At 38.1% G+C, this 21,032-nt stretch overlaps 1 protein-coding gene across 6 annotated transcripts in view; it reads right to left on the bottom strand.

The window, feature by feature from the left end:
* ARL6IP6 (ARF like GTPase 6 interacting protein 6) overlaps positions 1-21,032 on the bottom strand; it is a 72,328-nt gene that overhangs the window by 32,691 nt on the left and 18,605 nt on the right. The window contains exon 4 of one of the 6 annotated variants that reach the window (XM_086353754.1): positions 14,582-14,806. The exons of the other annotated variants lie outside the window; for them this stretch is intronic. Within the exon in view, the coding sequence (XP_086209880.1) occupies positions 14,629-14,806 (178 nt within the window). The 3' untranslated portion in view covers positions 14,582-14,628. Of the gene's footprint in view, positions 1-14,581; positions 14,807-21,032 lie in introns of those variants that run through there. 6 annotated transcript variants of the gene reach the window in all.

Here is a 21,032-nt window from a genome sequence, read left to right as displayed (position 1 = left end):
TACAGACGATTTGTAATCGACTTGTATTCTGAGAGCCTCCTGTTCTGGTCCATGGGAGTTATTACTCTCTCCACTCAAACCTTCTCATCTGGGACTAGTTTAAGATGCTTCTCATTTGCTCATAAGGGCATTCTACCTAGCTGTATAACCTACTATTTGGTAAAATAAAAGAGATAACACTAAATACTTTGCCCCTTTAAGAAAAAGAAATTCCTCTAACAAAAACTGGTGAACAGAAATCTAATTGTAACTGTCAACATTATCATTCATTGTAAAAACAAAACAAAACCTATCACTGACCTGAGAATATTTAAATTCACTCTAACAAAGTTAATCATGGAACAGAATTTCAGGACTTTATTGTTCTCTTTTACTAGTTTGAGACCCCACATTCCAATAAAAATAGAAAAATCTCTAAAGTACAGCTTATTAGACATTAGGAAATTATAATAACTACAATGCTGACATAATTGAATTTTACTGAGATGTACAAGCTCAAATGCTCAGTGGATCTCACAAACCAGTAAAACAATGAATTTTAATAACATTGAAGAAATACTCCAGAGCAGTGGTTCTTATTCTTTCTACCACCTCAGACATACCATGCTCCCACTGTGAACACTGTAGCGGTTGTCATGCATGTACTGCCAGGCAAGGGACTAAAAATATTTGAGCAATTTCTAGTTTAAAATTGCTTTTTAAATTCACATGATTTTCCTCCCTGAAAAAGATATACAGAACCCTTGGCAGGTTTTCTATGACCTACTTGTGACCTTTGAAGTCCTGTAAAAAAACTGAAGGTACTTTGATTCCCCTTTGTCAAATACTCCATAAGACGTTATGGAAAAACCTGAACAAACTTTTGACCAACCCAATATAATTAAAATTAACATGTGACTTCATTTAACATACTAATTCAAAAATTTAACACCTGGCTATTCATTTGACCATTTAAAAATAAATACAGAAACAAACAGAGACCTCAATGACAAAACCAGGATGTTTCCTAAAGTAAATGTTAGAATTCCTAACTGTGGATTTTATTATGCTGAGGTATAGTTCTATTCCACCACAATACATTTCTGAAATCAAAATGGAAATAAATGGGAAACATTTAATAAGAAAAAATACTAGAAAAAAAATATGGTTACAAAGCAAAGCTCATAATAATACAACTCTTTCTATATCCTAAAAGATTAGTTATAAGAAGGTACTATCTTGTTTTGAATCTAAAGAATTCCTTTCTAATAATAAAGAATCCTACAAAAACGAACTCATGTGAATCCTGTTAGTGGTTAAGAGTCTGAGAGAGAGTTTTGACGGCCAGCTTTGCCACTTTCAAGGGGTATGAAGCCAGAATTTGACCACTGAGCCTCAATTTCCCAAAATGGAAATACAAAGAAAGTCTACTCTTATAATAAAGTTACGAGAATCAGGTATCTGGCACATAACCAAATAATCAATAAATGTTAGCTGCTATCTACTATGGAAAAGAAAGCTTAGCTATAGATGAGATTCTGAAAAATTCTTTTGATCTTCTACTTCAATTCTTGCTTCTAAGTAAAACACCTAAATCTAGACCCAACCCAAATCAAAACAGAGGAACAGGAACATACAAGCAGACTCAAGAGGTGGAGGGAAGAAAGAGACTGAAGAACTACAGGTTTGTGTTTGTGTGTGCGTTTCTGCTTGGAATTACCCTCTTCCAAAAAGTTCATCATCACTTCTCCCTTTATAATTCACAAGGGAACTCAAGACTTCCACTATTTAGATCTAGATTTTGTAGTCTGGAAATGTGCTTTCTAGCAATATAGTTATATTGATATCTAACAAACTTGTAAAGTGACTAAATCATGCAAGAACTATACCTTAATTATTTTCATTTATTCAGGAATGGAATACATTTCAAATTTAAGATTCAAGTTAATTCAATGATTCTGGCAATTTAACTAAGTATAGTCTTACTTTTGAACTACAAATTAAAGCACTGACTAAGCCACTACCATAAGTCTCAAATAAATTACCCTTATTTCAGAGAGAGACCAAACAGATTGGCAGCTCTTTTTTCATGTTTCGTATTGATTGCTTTTCCTCTAATCATGGTCTGGTTGACTCCTAACTGAAGGTCTGTGCTACATAGTGCTGTGCTTAGTCGCTCAGTCGTGTCCAACTCTTTGTGGTCCCATGGACTGGGGCCTTCCAGGCTCCTCTGTCCATGGGGATTCTCTAGCTAAGTATACTGGAGCAGGTTGCCATGCCCTCCTCTAGGGGACCTTTCCAACCGGATCGAACCCAGATCTCCCTCATGGCAGGCTGATTCTTTACCGTCTGAGCCAATACTACACAGTAGTCTTCACTTTCTTGAAGTCTTCATTCATATACTATATTCATTCCTTTATTTCCTTTCCCTCACATATTTTCCACATTTCAGACATGCTTCTTATGACCGAACTCTTTCAATTTTCAATGTAATACAGTAACATCACTGCCAACAGATTTTTCTCTGAGCAGAAAGCTCCCTGCTTGCCAGTAAGAAACTATATTAAAGTCTTACATTAACAATCAACTGGCTATTTGTCTGTGTCTGACTGGCTCAATAGGAAACAGGATGACTAGTTGATACTAATCTATTCCTTCTTTACACATCTGAGCTGCCTTTTACTGCTCATTCTCTCCCTAGCCAAGAAATCTCTAATGCCAAAAAAATTTTAAGCTGTGTGAGCTCTGACTGGAGTAACTATCAGTTCTTTACCTGGAATCAGAAATTCTTAACCCAAGCCCAAAATCTGTAAGAAAATACTAAACCTCACCATATTTCAATCACTTGCAAAGCATTTCTCTCACATTTCTTTCAGAAACACAAAATGATACAACAAATTACTTGCACAAATTGCTGAGGAAGATGAAACTGTCAGTATTCCAATTAACTTTACCAGTGTTATTTAAGAAATAAGGGTTAGAATTTCAAAGAGAAAGCTTTCCTCCCTGAGGAAATGCTCTCATTAAGGAAAAAACAATATATATTACATTCACCCTTTATACTCTACAGTTCCGTTTTCTGTTGTTGGAGCAAGTCTTTTTCACTTTTTAAATTTTTTTTTTATTGGAGTTGATTTACAATGTTGTGTTAGTTTCTGCAGTACAGCAAAGTGAGTCAGTTATATATTTATACACATATATCCACTCTTTTAGATTCTATTCCTGCTGCTGCTGCTGCTAAGTCTCTTCAGTCGTGTCCGACTCTATGCAACCCCATAGACGTCAGCCCACCAGGCTCCCCCGTCCCTGGGATTCTCCAGGCAAGAACACTGGAGTGGGTTGCCATTTCCTTTCTGATGCATGAAAGTCAAAGTGAAAAGTGAAAGTGAAGTCGCTCAGTCGTGTCCGACTCCTAGCAACCCCATGGACTGCAGCCCACCAGGCTCCTCCATCCATGGGATTTTCCAGGCAAGAGTACTGGAGTGGGGTGCCATTGCCTTCTCCAGATTCTGTTCCTATAGGTCATTAAACAGTATTGAAGAGTCTCCTGTGCTATACAGTAGGTTCTTACAGTAGTAGTGTGTATATGTCCCAGGTGGCGCTAGTGGTAAAGAACCTGCCTGCTAATGCAGGAGAGATAAGGGAGCAGTTCAATCCCTGGGTTGGGAAAATTCCCTGGAGGAGGGCATGGCAATCCATTCCAGTATTCTTGCCTGGAGAATCCCATGGATAGAGGAGCCTGGAGGGCTACAGTCTATGGGGTTGCAAAGAGTCAGACACAACTGAATCTACTTAGCATAGCAAGCACATGCATGTCAGTCCCAATCTCCCAATTTATCCCTCCACCCCCTCTCCCCCTTGGTAACTGTATTTGTTTCCTATATCCGTGACTCAATTTCTGTTTTGTAAATAGGTTCATTTGTACCATGTGCTTATATTTCCCATGTAAGCGATATCATATGATACTTGTCTTTTTCCATCTGACTTACTTCACTAGGTATGATGGTGTCTAGGTCTATCCATGTCACTGGAAATGGCACTATTTCTTTCTATTTAATGGCTGAGTAATATATACTTACCACATCTTCTTTATCCAGTCCTCTGTCAATGGACATTTAGTTTGCTTCCACGTCCTGATTATCTAAATAGTGCTACAATGAACATGGTAATGCATGGATCTTTTTGAATCATGGTTTTCTCTAGATTTATGTCCAGGAATGGGACTGCTGGATCAGACGGTAGCTCTATTTTTAGTTTTAAAGAAACCTCCATAGTGTTTTCCATAGTAGCTGCACCAATTTATATTCCTACCAACGGTGTAGAAGGGTTCCCTTTTTTCCACACCATTCACAACATTTAATGTTTGTTGATTTTTTGATTATGGCCATTCTAACTAGTATAAGGTGATATACCTCACTGTAGTTTTGATTTGCATTTCTCTAGTAATTAGTGACATTGAGCATCTTTTCATATGCCTTTTGACCAGCTGTATGTGTTCTTTAGCAAAATGTCTATCTGGATTTTCTGTCCACTTTTTGATTTTTTTTTTTTTGGATACTGAGATGTATGGACTGTTTATATATTTTGAGATTAATCCCTTTTTGGTTGCTTTGTTTACAAATATTTTCTTCTATTCTGTGGGTTTTCATTTCCTTTATGGTTTCCTTTGCTGTGCAAAAGCTTTTAATTAGGTCCCATTTGTTCATTACTCTTGGAAGTGGATCAAAAAAGATCTTACTGCAATTTATGTCATAGAGTGTTCTATGTTTTCCTCTAAGAGTTTTATAGTATCCAGTCTTGTATTTAGGTCTTTAATCCACTGAGTTTATTTTTGTATATGGTGGTAGAGAATGTTCTAATTTCATTCTTTTATATGTATCTGTCCAGTTATCCCAGCACTGTTTACTGAGCGCACTGATTTCGTCCACTGTATATTCTCGCCGCCTGTCATGGACTTGGGGACCGAGTGCATGGCTTTCCCTCTGCACTTCTATCCTGCTCCACTGATCTGTATTTCTGTGTTCTGTGGCACTATCATTTTGTTTTGATTAAAGTTCTTTATTTTAAAATTTTCTTCTCTTTCCATTAAACTTCACCAAAATTTATAGCATGAGTTCTTTATACCAGGTAATATACATGGGAGACAAAGATGTGTCTAGTGACATAGTGTCCTAAGTGTTAAAGTTCTGCAGACAGCATTACTTAGAAGACGAAGGAGCTGTTTGGTTTGTAGAAGGGGAGAGATTTTAAGTTTAAAAGAACAGTCAGTACCTGAGCTAAAACTGAGTATGATGAAATCAGCATTCTAAACAAATAACAATATGTGCAGGGGCAACATGTAGAGAATGCAGGAAATGGTTAATAGTTCAGCATGGTGAGAGAAGGACTTGGAAAACTAACTCTCCTTCTACGGGGTGGAGGTAGGGGGGTTTAAACCTGGCTCTAATATTTATAGGACTACTTTAGCCTCCTTGAAAATCTAATTCCCATCTTTAAAGTAAGGTTAATAATTCCTCTCTTTAGTGCTCCTGTGAAGACTGAAAGAGATAATATTAACAAGTACTTGTTGCAGTGTCTTGAATGTACTGAGCACAAAATCATTAACCCAATAAATGTCAACCATTATTTTTCATGCTGGACTGGCTGGAGTTAATGAGAGAGAATGAAGAACTGAAGGTGAGGCCAGGTTTCCCACCTTACTGGCTAGATGAAACATCACTCACCATGATAGGGAACCCAAAATACAGGTTGATACAAGTGGAAAATTTTAGATGTGTTAAACTCCAAATACCTATGGGACACTGAAGTAAAAACTCCTAGTAAGCAACAGGAAATACAAATGAAAATTAAAAGGGAGGTTCTCAGAAGACAGACTCAAGATAGGCTAGACAGACTCAGAAGTCTATTTCTCAGAATAGTAGCTTATGAAAAGGGATTCCACAAGTGCCAAGTAGGGATCAGAAAGCTGGAAAGAAAAAACAAAACAAAAGAGAAGGGAGCAGTGTCAGAGAAATTAAGAAAGAAAATCATTTTGAAAAAGAATATTAAACTTTCAAATAATGGGTTGAAAATGAATTTTAAATTTTGTAATTAAGAGTTCTGTGGTCAATTTAAGGAGAAAAAATTTTAGTCTAGGAGTGACTGCACAACATATGTGGTAGCAACTAAAGTTCACTGTGAAGCAGGGACTATCTCTTCTCTAGTCTTAAAAGATACTTAACTATGAAGAGATTTAGGCATGAAGATATTTTCTCTAACACAGGAGAAACTTGAATGTTTGTAGAATTAAGTTTGGGCAGGGAGAAGAACCCTTTATCCTCTGAGATACAAGGAAAAATGGTATGACGGAAGTGGATGTAAACTAAGTTTGTAATTAATTTCATGAAAGAGGGAGGAAGAAGCAAGAAGTTCCCTCACAATGACCTTTCATGAAACTGGAAGTGAGGTCCACTGAAAACTAAAATGCAAAGTATGTAGAATAAACACAGAAAAAAAATGGGACAGGGATGTAGGATGGACGGATGTGCTGCTAATCACTTCAGTTGTGTCTGGCTCTGTGTAACCCTATGGACTGTAGCCCGCCAGGCTCCTCTGTCCATGGGATTCTCTAGGCATGGATGGATAGTGCTAGCTAGTAAGATTCTAGTTCAGAATATGAAGGTTGTGAACTCAAGTTATTCAGATCTTAGTTTGGATGATTCATCTCTTAGTCTCTTCATCCTTTCTATATGGACCACAGCACTGGACCCATTTCAGAATGGATTTGAGGTCTTCTGCTGTTGCAACGTTTTGCTAGCTTTGTTGCAGGCTCTCTCCTACCTGACCTTCCTTTTACCTCTATAACTTTACAATTTTTCAGGGCAGGCACTTCATCCTTCCTTCTCTGCAAAGGCCTGGTAAAAGGAAGCTAGTTTTACTTATAGTTCCTAACAACTGTAACCAAGTTTTGATGTATTTACTTTGGCTTCCCATTTTAAAGTTTCTATTATAATTATTTTTCTTGCCAACAACTTATTTCTCCTAGTTGATTTCTTAATCCTGAAAAACACTTACTGTACCTGGGAAAAAAGTAACTTGTAGACTCACAATCTAAAAGAAGTGAGTAAAGTTAATACAACGGGTTTTTATAACTGTCTTGTGTTGTTCTGTGTGTGTTTGCTCAGTCATGTCCGAATCTTTGCGACCCCATGGACTGTATCTTGTCAGGCTCCTCTGTCCATAGGATTTTCCAGGCAAGAATACTGGAGTGAGATGTCATTTCCTTCTCCAATTTTGTTATAATTTTAAACATCCTCAAGCTGTAAGCTTTCTTGTTTGTTCAAATGGCCTTTAGAGGACCCTTTATCACTACTTTATCATCATTTATTCACTAAAACTTAGATGTTCAGTAAAAGTTAACGCATTTACCATTTAAGTGTGAAGGAATTACTATGGGCTTCCCTTGCGGCTCAGTTGGGAAAGAATCCACCTGCAATAAGGGAGACCTGGGATCAATCCCTGGGTTGGGAAGACCTCCTGGAGAAGGGAAAGGCTACTCACTTCGGTATTCTATCCATGGGGAAATAATTATTATAAATTACTTCCATTTTATTATTATTATTATATTATTATATTTTATTATATATTATATTATATATATTATTATATTATTATATTTTTATTATTATTATAAATTACCCCATTTTATAATGGGGTTTTAAAAAAAGTGTGTCATATCCTGACATCTATAAAACTAAGCTGAACAGACAAGCCCACTTGATCTTATAAACATATATGTGTGTGTATATACATATATTTCTTAGATCTTTAGAAACTTTATAAGTAATGTCTAATTTCAGAGTGGTCCTCTAAGGAAGGCTTAGCAAACTAGGACACACCTGTCCTGCCACCTGTTTCTTTTTATTGGAAAATAGTCTCACTCATTCCTTTATGTACTGTCTTTAGCTGCTTTGGTGCTACAGTGGCAGAGCTGAAGAGTTGTGACAGGGACCACATGGCCCACAAAGCCAAAATACCACTTGGTCCTTTACAGAAAAGTCTGCCAACTTTTGTCATAAAGGCTTCCTATTCAAAGTATAATCCATAGATTAGCAATATATTAGCCTTGCCTGGGAATTCCAGGCAAGGCTAATTCTGAAATAGAGAATTCTGAACACAGAATTTCAGAATGTACCCCGACATACTGAATCAAAATCTCTTCAGCCAGAACCTCTAGTGACTCTAAAAACCTCAAAGTAAATACTATTACTATTAGGAAATATATAAATTAGCAAAGAGATTTCCTAAGAGATTATCACTTCAGAAATCTATCCCACTTCAAAAATCTATCCCAATTGCTTTACACTTGAAAGCTTCAAAGTTACTACAGTTTTAAACAAAAAAATACATAAGTTGAACAATGATAAAACGTATTTGTTTCACTTTATCATTATGTTCCTAAAACAGATTTTGACTTCTTTAGAATGTTATAGGACAGATAACTCGAATAAGAAATCAGGTAAGAAACTATGCAGAAGTTAAAAAAAAATTCTCCCATTTGTCCCTCTCTTGTTTTTGTGTATATTTACATTGCTAAGACAGTGGCTACACATTGGATGCATTGTACAACTGTGTATGCATATATACATTTATATTTCTTTTGCCTTAAAAAAAACACATTTCGAAGTAATCTGTCAGGAGAAAATACAGCAAAATATTTTTAGAATGAAGTGCCAGAGAATAAGACTAAAACTATCATATTAGCTAGTTTACCAGATTGTAAGTCTAACCCCTCAAGAAAATTAGAGACACCAAGGGAACATTTCATGCAAAGATGGGCACAATAAAGGACAGAAATGGTATGGACCTAACAGAAGCAGAAGATATTAAGAAGAGGTGGCAAGAATACACAGAAGAACTGTACAAAAAAGATCTTTGAGACTCAGATAATCACGATGGTGTGATCACTCACCTAGAGCCAGACATCGTGGAATGTGAAGTCAAGTGGGCCTTACGAAGTATCACTACGAACAAAGCTAGTGGAGTGATGGAATTCCAGTTGAGCTATTTCAAATCCTAAAAGACGATGCTGTGAAACTGTGGTACTCAACATGCCAGCAATTTGGAAAACTCAGCAGTGGCCACAGGACTGGAAAAAGTCAGTTTTCATTCCAATCCCAAAGAAAGGCAATGCCAAAGAATGTTCAAACTACCGCACAACTGCACTCATCTCACACGCTAGTAAAGTAATTCTCAAAATTCTCCAAGCCAGGCTTCAACAGTACATGAACTGTGAACTTCCTGATGTTCAAGCTAGATTTAGAAAAGGCAGAGGAACAAGAGATCAAACTGCCAACATACGCTGGATCACCGAAAAAGCAAGAGAGTTTCAGAAAAACATCTATTTCTGCTTTATTGACTATGCCAAAGCCTTTGACTGTGTGGATCACCACAAACTGTGGAAAATCCTGAAAGAGATGGGAAAACCAGACCACCTGACCTGCCTTTTGAGAAATCTGTATGCAGGTCAGGAAACAACAGTTAGAACTAGACATGGAACAACAGACTGGTTCCAAATAGGAAAAGCAGTACGTCAAAGCTGTATACTGTCACCTTGCTTATTTAACTTATATGCAGAGTACATCATGAGAAATGCTGGGCTGGATGAAGCACAAGCTGGAATCAAGATTGCCGGGAGAAATGTCAAAAACCTCAGATATACAGATGACACCACCCTTATGGCAGAAAGTGAAGAACTAAAGAGCCTCTTGATGAAAGTGAAAGTGGAGAGTGAAAAAGTTGGCTTAAAGCTCAACCTTCAGAAAACAATGATCATGGCATCTGATCCCATCACTTCATGGCAAACAGATGGAGAAACAGTGGAACAGTGGCTGACTTTATTTTTTTGAGCTCCAAAATCACTGCAGATGGTGACTGCAGCCATGAAACTAAAAGACACGTACTCCTTGGAAGTACAGTTATGACCAACCTAGACAGCATATTAAAAAGCAGAGGCATTACTTTGCCAACAAAGGTCCGTCTAGCCAAGGCTATGGTTTTTCCAGTGGTCATATATGGATGTGAGAGTTGGACTATAAAGAAAGCTGAGCACCTAAGAATTGATGCTTTTGAACTGTGGTCCTGGAGAAGACTCTTGAGAGTCCCTTTGACTGCAAGGAGATCCAACCAGTCCATCCTAAAGGAGATCAGTCCTGAATGTTCATTGGAAAGACTGATGTTGAAGCTGCAACTCCAGTACTTTGGCCACCTGAGGCAAAGAGCTGACTCATTTGAAAAGACCCTGATGCTGGGAAAGACTGAAGGCAAGAGGAGAAGGGGATGATAGAGGATGAGATGGTTGCATGGCATCACTGACTCAATGGACACGAGTTTGAGTAAACTGTGGGAGGTGGTGATGACAGGGAGGCCTGGCGTGCTGCAGTCCATGGGGTTGCAGAGTCAGACACGACTGAGCAACTGAACTGAAGTGAACTGAAGGTGTAGTTATATTTGGGGGGAATGATGTATTTCAAGTGCATACACCACACCATATACACACATATGTATGTCTAGAGTCATATGGTTTTAGTAATCAAGATTACAAGTACAGAAATAATTATTAAAAAATATGTTCTATATGATTATACTTGTATAAAAACAGAAATATTTACATATGTATAGTTTTTTTTTAAATCTGAAGTATAATCTGCAGTCTGTTCACACTAGTTAATTCAGCATTATTCAAAATAAGATTCTGCAGCCATTAACTAAGTTATACAATTCTGTGCTACATGTATTAATTCTATAATCATAAAAATATCAATAAAGATAAATTTTACATCAGTCACTCTCCTAACAAATAAATTTCTCAATTACTATTTGAAATAGAAATGCTATTAAAATATAAAAGCATTAGAAATATGACTGTGCACTGACTTCAAGGTTTCACAATAATCCTGAGCTAAGGATCATCTTGAAAAACATTTACTTAAAAGATGCTTAAGATAAGGAAAAAATATAAATATAAATAAATATATATATATATACATACACACACACACACACACATAATGTTGAGCTATAATGCATCATTCTTAAAAATACATGGGCTTCTGAGGTGGTGCTAGTGGTAAAGAACCTGTCTGCCAGTGCAGGGAATATAAGAGGCATGTTCTATCCCTGGGTTGGAAAGATCCCCTGAAAAGAGGGCATGGCAACCCACTCCAGTATTCTAGCCTGGAGAATCCCATGGACAGAGAAGCCATTTTGAGCATTTATTCCATTGCCTCTTCGGCCTGGTAATTAGGCTAAAGATGCGCATTATGAGTAAGTATCAGTTATAAAGTAGCCACCATTTTAATGAAGCAAGTTGGTTTATCAATCTACACAATGGTAGACTATGTTATAGAATTCAAAATATCAACTTTAAGCAGCTCATTTTTAAAAAAAGGATTTTCTTTTTCCTTAGTTTCCCAGCTATACTGCCAACTTCTCTAGTCCTTATGATCTCTTATAATCTATGCCTCATCTAGAATTTTACCAACTAGAAATTTTAATTGAATCACAACCTATGTTTTGCTGCTGTGATATTAACTAACGTAATAACGTACAGGCACTGAAAGATCCTAACAATGAGCGGAGTTCTTTAACATGCAATTAAAATGTGTGCATTTAAGTTATTTCTCATTGTATTAGTTTCCTGAAAATTAAAGAGAAATAAATGTATATCTGGTTGGATGAAATTGCATACTAACTTACAGTCTAGTTTACTTATATATAGCAATCTGTTGTTACTGTTTAACTGCTAAGTCCTGTCCCACGCTTTTGTGACCCCAAGAATTGTAGCCCACGTGGTTCCTCTGTTCATGGAATTTCCCAGGCAAGAATACTGGAGTGAGGTGCCAGGTTGCCATTTCCTTCTCCAGGGATCTTCTCAACCTAGGGATGGAACCTGCGTCTCCTACATTAGTAGCAGATTCTTTATCACTGAGCCGGCAGGAAAGCCATATAGCAGTTTACTTGATTGCAAATGGAACTAAACATGTTAACTATATTCATCAGTGTACAGAGGTAGAAAAATGCCTAAGGACATCTATCTGTCCTAGATACTGTCCTTAGTTAGACAAAGTCCTTATTTGTTAGAAAGTTAGGCCAAACAGTATTAAAAACAATGGGATTCCCAAGACTTTGGATTTCATAAGTCAGTTTAAAAATAACACCATGTTTTGCTGACAAACTTGTTTTGCCAAGAACAAGGTTTAAAAACCACTACCATGTACTATTAGCATTATTTAATATAAGAAAGAGCATATTATTATCAAAAGAACAGAAAGGGGAAAAAATTTAAAGAATAAAAATCTAAAGATAAATAACAATTACTCAAGAAAAGATAATTTGCAACCAGTGGTAGGCCATAGTCAGACATCCAGCTTGAATTAAGGAAAGGAAAGAAAAGCTCTGGGACTATATCAGATTTATCATCTGATGTACCTGTTGCTTTACCTAGTAAACATATTTATTGCCTATGAGTGTAGATATCACTGCTTTCAATCCCATTTTGGAGAGGAGGAAATTAAGGTTCAGAGATACCAAATGACTTGCTCAAAAGTTCTTCTGAGTAGTATATGGTATAGCCTGCATTTGGAAGTTGCTTCCTGACTTATAAGCTCTTTATAACATACCAGGCTGACTCATAATTTATGAAGATTGTTGAACACATATAAAGGGTTCCAAGTACAACATTACCAAGTGCTATCTCTTAAGTATTTCTTATCCATGCTATTCTGTGCATATGGACACCCATGTCTATTCAGCAACCCATACATAACACATTGTAAATCTGTGTAAGCAAAAGCCATAGCAAATAGGTGCAAAGCAAACAGCAGCTATATTCCTTTATGAAAGTAACAAAGAAACCAAGAATATTTAATATGATTTCTTACAGGATTTTGTTACATCTATTTAAGTCTCCATTTAGAATTTTAATGGAATACAGAAGACATGTATATATTCTAACCCTTCAAGAAGCCTCTGTGCAATGCCATCAATATATTAATAGTGACAGCTTTACAACTGATGGCTCCAAACAGTCCCTAGAATGAAGATAATGAATAATGAAATGATAGATAATGAAACTTCATGATACTCAAATAGCAAGGCCAAGTTCATGATCTATCTCTTTTGTCAGTAGCTTCTCTCCAACTGCAATTAGCCATCTGACATCTGTTTCATTAGTCCATGGCAATAAAGAATATCTGATCTCACAAAGCGGCAACTCTCCAAAGTCTGTATAAAACAGTCACACTATCAATTTGTTGTGTTCAATGTTAAATCTTGTGTGCTTGGAAAAGAAACTTCTAATTTAAATACTAAATCACCTACTTGTCTTGATCTTCAAGACTTTTATTACTGATCAAGAACTCATAACCTCATTTCTATTATGATTTTACTATTTTGTTTGTACTATATCTTAACCTGTAAGAAAAATAATGGCCCCAGTATTAAGAACAAGAACTTAGAGAAAACCCTTTCACATACAAATGTAATGGAGACTTAAATATTTCAGCATCTGACTACATCCAGAACATTACACACGAAATAACATGTGAGATGCGTTTTCATTCTGTAAAAGTTACCAAAAACAGTTTATCAAAAAGCAATTCAAATGAAAATCAACTGTTCACTTTTCTTTCTTACTTGTAATTTACTCTGCAAATACCAAATACCATTGCAACACAATTAAAAAAAAAAAGACTGTACAGAAATGTTTAAATTGAATTAAAAGCATGTGTTTGTTTTTAGAAACACATTAGAAATTGAGTGTCCTAATATTCACAAATATCATTTGTGGTTGGAAGAAGCAGAAAGGTGGATAACTCAGAGTGATCCAGACAAAAAATCCAACGGTACCCGGAAGACAGTAGTTTGTAAATTCAGTACAGATTGCCAATCAAATTCTATATATTTTAACATTTTAGGAAATGCAGATGTGACCATTTGAGAGGCATCTAAAGTACAAATGAAACAAAATGGAGGGGGAAGGGAACAACCTTTAAAACAATGATATGGCCATGCTGCTGCTGCTAAGTCACTTCAGTCGTGTCCGACTCTGTGTGACCCCATAGACGGAAGCCCACCAGGCTCCCCCGTCCCCGGGATTCTCCAGGCAAGAACACTGGAGTGGGTTGCCATTTCCTTCTCCAATGCATGAAAGTGAAAAGTGAAAGTGAAGTCGCTCAGTCATGTCTGACCCTCAGCGACCCCATGGACTGCAGCCTTCCAGGCTCCTCCGTCCATGGGATTTTCCAGGCAAGAGTACTGGAGTGGGGTGCCATTGGCCATAGGACATGACAAAAACTGGTTAGAATCAACTAGGTCCAAGATGGCAGAAAATTGAACCTCATCATATGCTCCCTGTAATACCTTAGTATCTAAATGATGCACCCACCAGCCCCATGACAGTTCTAGGCTAACCATAAAAGTTCAAGAAGTAGGTGGTGGCTTAATCCTGAAGCTGCTGCCCCTTCCCCAAATTAATTGGGATAATCCTCCCACTCATTAGCCTATGAAATTACCCAGCCCATAAAAAATAACCACACCATATGTCAAGGCTCTCTCACCTTCTGAGACGGCCCATATTCTGTGGAGTGGTGCTGTTGTTCAGTAACTAAGTCATGTCTGACTCCTTGCAACTTTATGGACTGTAGCAGGCCAGACTCCCCTGTTCTTCACCATCTCCCAGAGTTCGCTCAGATTTACGTCCATTGAGTCAGTGATGCTCTTTAAGCATCTCATCTTCTGCTGACCCCTTCTTTTGCTCCCCTCATAGCTTAGTTGGTAAAGAATCCACCTGCAATTAGGAGACCCCAGTTCAATTCCTGGGTGGGGAAGATCCTCTGGAGAAGGGATAAGCTACCCACTCCAGTATTCCTGGGCTTCCCTTGTGGCTCAGCTGGTAAAGAATCTGCCTGGAATGCAGGAGACATGGGTTCCATCCCTGAGTTGGGAAGATCCCCTGGAGAAGGGAAAGGCTACCCACTCCAGTATTCTGGCCTGGAGAACTCCATGGACAGTCACAAAGAGTCAGACATGACTGAGCGACTTTCACCTACTTACTCTTTTGCTTTCAGTCTTTTCTAGCATCAGGGTCTTTTCTAATGAATTGGCTGTTCACATCAGGTGGCCAAAGTACTGGAGCTTCAGCATCAGTCCTTCCAATGAATATTCAGGGGTGATTTCCTTTAGGATAGACTGGGTTGAACTCCTTGCAGTCCAAGGGACTCTCAAGAGTCTTCTCCAGCACCACAATTCAGAAGCATCAATTCTTTGGTGCTGAGCCTTCTTTACGGTCCAATTCTCACATCCATACATGACTACTGAGAAAACCATAGCTTTGAGAGTACATACCTTTGTCAACAAAGTAATGTCTCTGCTTTTTAATATACTGTCTAGGTTCATCATAGCTTTCCTGCCAAGGGGTAAGCATCTTCTAATTTCATGGCTGTACTCGCTGTCTACAAGTCTGGTAAGTGTGTTTTTCTCTAAGTACGTCCAGTTTTTAACCCATTATTTTGTCTCCAAATTCTTTCATGATGAAGCAAGAACCTTAAATTCACTGGCAACACAAACACTGCCTTTAAGTTGAGTTATAACAAAAATATAATATTTTGCTAATTTCTGATAATTAAAAATGGCTACTTGAGTAATAATTTTCACTCAAATTTTGGGCTTAGGTCTCCTTTAAAAGCTATCTAAGAAAACTTACAGTGATGTCTATTTTTTGTTTTAACAAATATTCCCATATCCTTAGAAACTTTAAATATAAGCATTAGTTTTTCCTCCTTGGAAATAAGTCTCTGGGTATTTCCAGAACAAAATAATAGTGCTATCCCTATAATGCTAACACCTTGGCTCAAATGTTAAAGGAATGATGCTGTTAAATTGGAACTCTAACCTAAATAAGATCAAACAAGAGCACACTAGCAGTTAAGACTTCTGTCTATCAACTGAAATTAAACAACACCTTTACTTCTTAAAGAATACTGGACCTTAAAAAAAAATACTCGCCCTTAACCTCTGACTCTATGTAAAAGTCCTATTAGCCAGACAAACTTAATGACTTTTTAAAATATATTTTTCATCACTTTTATTGCAAATTTTGACTCAATTAAAAAACTAATGAGCTATCTACATTGTGTTTTTTGCTAGACCCATCACATACATTATCGTTTCCCAACTAAATTTATTTCTAGATTATAAACTAACATTTTAACCCTAGACAGGACCTATGATAATCACTGAGTTATCTAACAAGCTGATAACTATAAATCTGCAGCCACATCAACAGTGGAAACAGTGGGAGACTTTATTTTCTCGGGGTCCAAAATCATCACAGATGGTGACTGCAGCCTTGAGTTAAAAAACACTTGCTCCTTGGAAGAAAAGCTATGACAAACCTAGACAGCATATTAAAAAGCAGAGATATTACTTTGCCAACAAAGGTCCGTCTAGTTAAGGCTATGGTTTTTCTAGTAGTCATGTATGGATGTTGAGAGTTAGACCATAAAGAAAGCTGAGCAATGAAGAATTGATGCTTTTGAACTGTGGTGTTTGAAGGCAGGAGGAGAAGGGGATGACAGATGATGAGTTGGTTGGATGGCATCACTGACTCAATGGACATGGGTTTGAGCAAAATCCAGTAGTTGTTGATGGACAGGGAAGCCTGGTGTGCTGCAGTCCATGGGGTCACAAAGAATTGGACACTACTGAGGGACTGAACTGAACTGAGATGGCATTTGTGCACAGGTAATGTGAAATGAGAAAAGAAATGAGAAAAGGAGAAAAGGAAAGATAAGCATCTGAATGCAGAGTTCCAAAGAATAGCAAGAAGAGATAAGAAAGCCTTCCTCAGCAATCAATGCAAAGAAATAGAGGAAAACAACAAAATGGGAAAGACTAGAGATCTCTTCAAGAAAATCAGAGATACCAAGGGGACATTTCATGCAAAGATGGACTCGATAAAGGACAGAAACGGTATGGACCTAACAGAAGAAGAGGATATTAAGAAGAGGTGGCAAGAATACAAAGAAGAACTGTACAAAAAAGATCTTCAGGACCCAGATAATCACGATGCTGTGATCACTCACCTAGAGCCAGACATCCTGGAATGTGAGGTCAAGTGGGCCTCAGGAAGCATCACTACGAACAAAGCTAGTGGAGGTGATGGAATTCCAGTTGAGCTATTTCGAATCCTGAAAGATGATGCTGTTAAAGGGCTGCACTCAATATGCCAGCAAATTTGGAAAACTCAGCAGTGGCCACAGGACTGGAAAAGGTCCGTTTTCATTCCAATCCCAAAGAAAGGCAATGCCAAAGAATGCTCAAACTACCACACAATTGCACTCATCTCACACGCTAGTAAAGTAATGCTCAAAATTCTCCAAGCCAGGCTTCAGCAATACATGAACCGTGAACTTCCTGATGTGCAAGCTGGTTTTAGAAAAGGCAGAGGAACCAGAGATCAAATTGCCAACATCTGCTGGATCATCGAAAAAGCAAGAGAGTTCCAGAAAAACATCTATTTCTGCTTTATTGACTATGCCAAAGCCTTTGACTATGTGGATCACAATAAACAGTGGAAAATTCTGAAAGAGTTGGGAATACCAGACCACCTGACCTGCCTCTTGAGAAATCCGTACGCAGGTCAGGAAGCAACACTTAGAACTGGACATGGAACAACAGATTGGTTCCCAATAGGAAAAGAAGTACGTCAAGGCTATATATTATCACCCTGCTTATTTAACTTATATGCAGAATACATCATGAGAAACACTGGACTAGAAGAAACACAAGCTGGAATCCAGATTGCCGGGAGAAATATCAATAACCTCAGATATGCAGATGACACCACCCTTATGGCAGAAAGTGAAGAGGAACTCAAAAGCCTCTTGATGAAAGTGAAAGTGGAGAGTGAAAAAGTTGGCTTAAGGCTCAACATTCAGAAAACGAAGATCATGGCATCCGGTCTCATCACTTAATGGGAAATAGATGGGGAAACAGCGGAAACAGTGTCAGACTTTGTTTTTTTGGGGCCCCAAAATCACTGCAGATGGTGACTGCAGCCATGAAATTAAAAGACGCTTACTCCTTGGAAGGAAAGTTATGACCAACCTAGATAGCATATTCAAAAGCGGAGACATTACTTTGCCAACAAAGGTCCGTCTAGTCAAGGCTATGGTTTTTCCTGTGGTCATGTATGGATGTGAGAGTTGGACTATGAAGAAGGCTGAGTGCCGAAGAATTGATGCTTTTGAACTGTGGTGTTGGAGAAGACTCTTGAGAGTCCCTTGGACTGCAAGGAGATCCAACCAGTCCATTCTGAAGGAGATCAGCCTTGGGATTTCTTTGGAGGGAATGATGCTGAAGCTGAAACTCCAATACTTTGGCCACCTCATGAGAAGAGTTGACTCACTGGAAAGGACTCTGATGCTGGGAGGGATTGGGGGCAAGAGGAGAAAGGGACGACAGAGGATGAGATGGCTGGATGGCATCACTGACTCAATGGACACGAGTCTGAGTGAACTCCAGGAGTTGGTGATGGACAGAGAGGCCTGGCGTGCTGCGATTCATGGGGTAGCGAAGAGTCGGACACGACTGAGAGACTGAACTGAACTGAACTGAATGTGAAATGTGGGAGAAATCATTTTGAAGTGGAGCACTCTGGTCACTGAGAGAAAACAGTGAAGGAGAGAACAAGTGAGATTTTATTAACAAGAACAGACTTTAACTGGATTTGGCAATACTGCATGGGCAAAAGTGCCACAGAGCCAAGACTCACAGTAAGTGCCTTTAATTGTCAATAAAATGACACTGCTTCAATCAGTGAAATTCTCCATTGATTCGAGATGGGCAAACAAAAACAATAAGCATAGTTAGGGGCCAGCTATGCCACATGCAAATTATTTGGCTTTGTGCAAGGCACTAATATTCCTTGGGACTCAGTGTCCTTATCTGTTAAAAAAAAATGGAGGACCTAGACTAATGATAACCCCTATGAGTGACTTAGAAGAGACTAAGTTCTCCAAAAACCTTTAATATGAAGGTCTAAGACATCCACAGAAATACTAGAATATTTGTTAAAAAGTTGTACTTTTTAACAGCTCAAGTACACATCTGCTATCCATACCTATCTTCCTCCCCATTCAGGAGGACTTAAATAAGTTCTCGTGCTGCCACCAGCTCAGCCTGGAAAGAACCCCAGGATTCTTTTAGGCTTTGGATTTTCTTTCTGACTGTAGTATCTTTACATGGGTGGTCATATACTTAAATGCATTAACTCCTGAAAACTATAATTAAAGCAGATTACCATTATGTGAAATATTAACTACAGAGTTGGGCAAGACTGAAGTGACTTAGAATGCATGCATGCATTGGAGGAGAAAATGGCAGCCCACTCCAGTATTCTTGCCTGGAGAATCCCAGGGATAGAGGAGCCTGGTAGGCTGCCGTCTATGGGGTTGCACAGAGTCAGACACGACTGAAGTGACTTACTGTTAAATTTGCCTGCTTGGAAATTACTAACAAAACCCAATGAGTGCATAGGAAAAACCCAATGAATAGTGAACTAAAGATATTGATTAAATAGGATAGAAGAATAGGATAATGAATTATAAAGTAGGGAGAAGTGGGCAATGCCTAAATAGACACCCCAGGAAATCTAAAGTTACTGCCTCTGCCTCTAGCTCTTTAACAGATTTTTCAGAAACTAAGAAAATAATTTAAAAGTACAATTGACCAAAATATTTTTTCCTGAAAGAAAGTGACTGCTTCCTAATCAAGAAGTTTATATATTTGACAATGCAGTACACCTTCTAACCCAGTAAGTTTGCAAAGTCAGCCTGACAACCATCTTTCTTAAAAATATGCCTCTGGGGGTTTTCCCTGAAAGTCCAGTGGTTAAGACTCTGTACTTTCATTGCAGGGGGCATGGGTCTGAACCCTGGTTGGGAAACTAAGATCTTGCATGCCTCAGTGAGTGGCTAAAAGAAAAAGCCTTTGAAGCCCATTAAGTAGCTGACTAAAAATATACCGTGCAAAGTTCTTTAACCATCTTACTTCCTAAAGGTCTTTCCGAGACCTGGGTTCAATCCTGGGGTTGGGAAGATCCCCTGAAGAAGTAACAGCTACTCACTCTAGTATTCTAGCCTGGAGAATTCCAAGAGGGGCCTTTGGAGATAATTAGGATTGGATAGGAGTCATGAGAGTTAAGCCCTCATGAATGGGATGTGGGATAAGTGCTCTTATAAGAGTTACAAGAAAGCTTGCATCCTCTCTGTTCTCTGCCCTGTGAGGATACAATGAGAAGGATGTCCTCTGCAACCCAGAAGATGGACCTCACCAGAAACTGACCATGCTGGCACCCTGATCTTAGAATTACAGTCTCCAGAACTGTGGGAAATAAATTTTTGTTGTTCATGAGATTTCCTAGGTGGCATAGATGGTAAAGAATCTGCCTGCAACGCAGGAGACCCAGGTTTGATCCCTGGGTCAGGAAGATCCTCTGGAGAAGGGCATGACATTCCACTCCAGTATTCTTGCCTGATGAATTCCATGGACAGAGGAACCTGACGGGCTACAGTCCATCGGGTTGCACAGAGTCGGACATGACTGAATGACTAAAACATGCACGTGCATAAGCCCAGCTCATGGTACTTTCTTATAGCAGCCTGAACTAAGATAATATCTAACAAACATCAAAGTGTAAATGTAAAAAAAATTTTTATGAGTACAAAGGTTTTATTTCTTATCTCAACTCCTCTAATTAATTATTGATCCAATCTGTGATTTCACTGAACGTCTCATCTAAAATTTACTATTATAACAATAAAGATTATTATTTTCTCCCCTCAAGGACTTTATGTTTCTAAGGAAGTACAACTAATTGATAGCCATAGTAAATATGGGCTTCTAAAGTTTTTTTCCCACTCTACTAATTAGTTTAAAAAAATGCCCTTGGGTTTAAATCTGCAAAGGAGAACAAATGACTGCTTTTGTAAAAAACAAACCAATTAGACGTG

The sequence above is a fragment of the Bos grunniens genome, chromosome 2 (genome assembly GCF_055505025.1).
Source record: "Bos grunniens cultivar Pamir isolate PY7600 chromosome 2, Bosgru_T2T1.0, whole genome shotgun sequence".
In the NCBI taxonomy this organism is placed as follows: domain Eukaryota; kingdom Metazoa; phylum Chordata; class Mammalia; order Artiodactyla; family Bovidae; genus Bos; species Bos grunniens.
The sequence above is the reverse complement of the archived record's forward strand: the minus strand, read 5'-3'. Positions and strand labels throughout refer to the sequence as shown.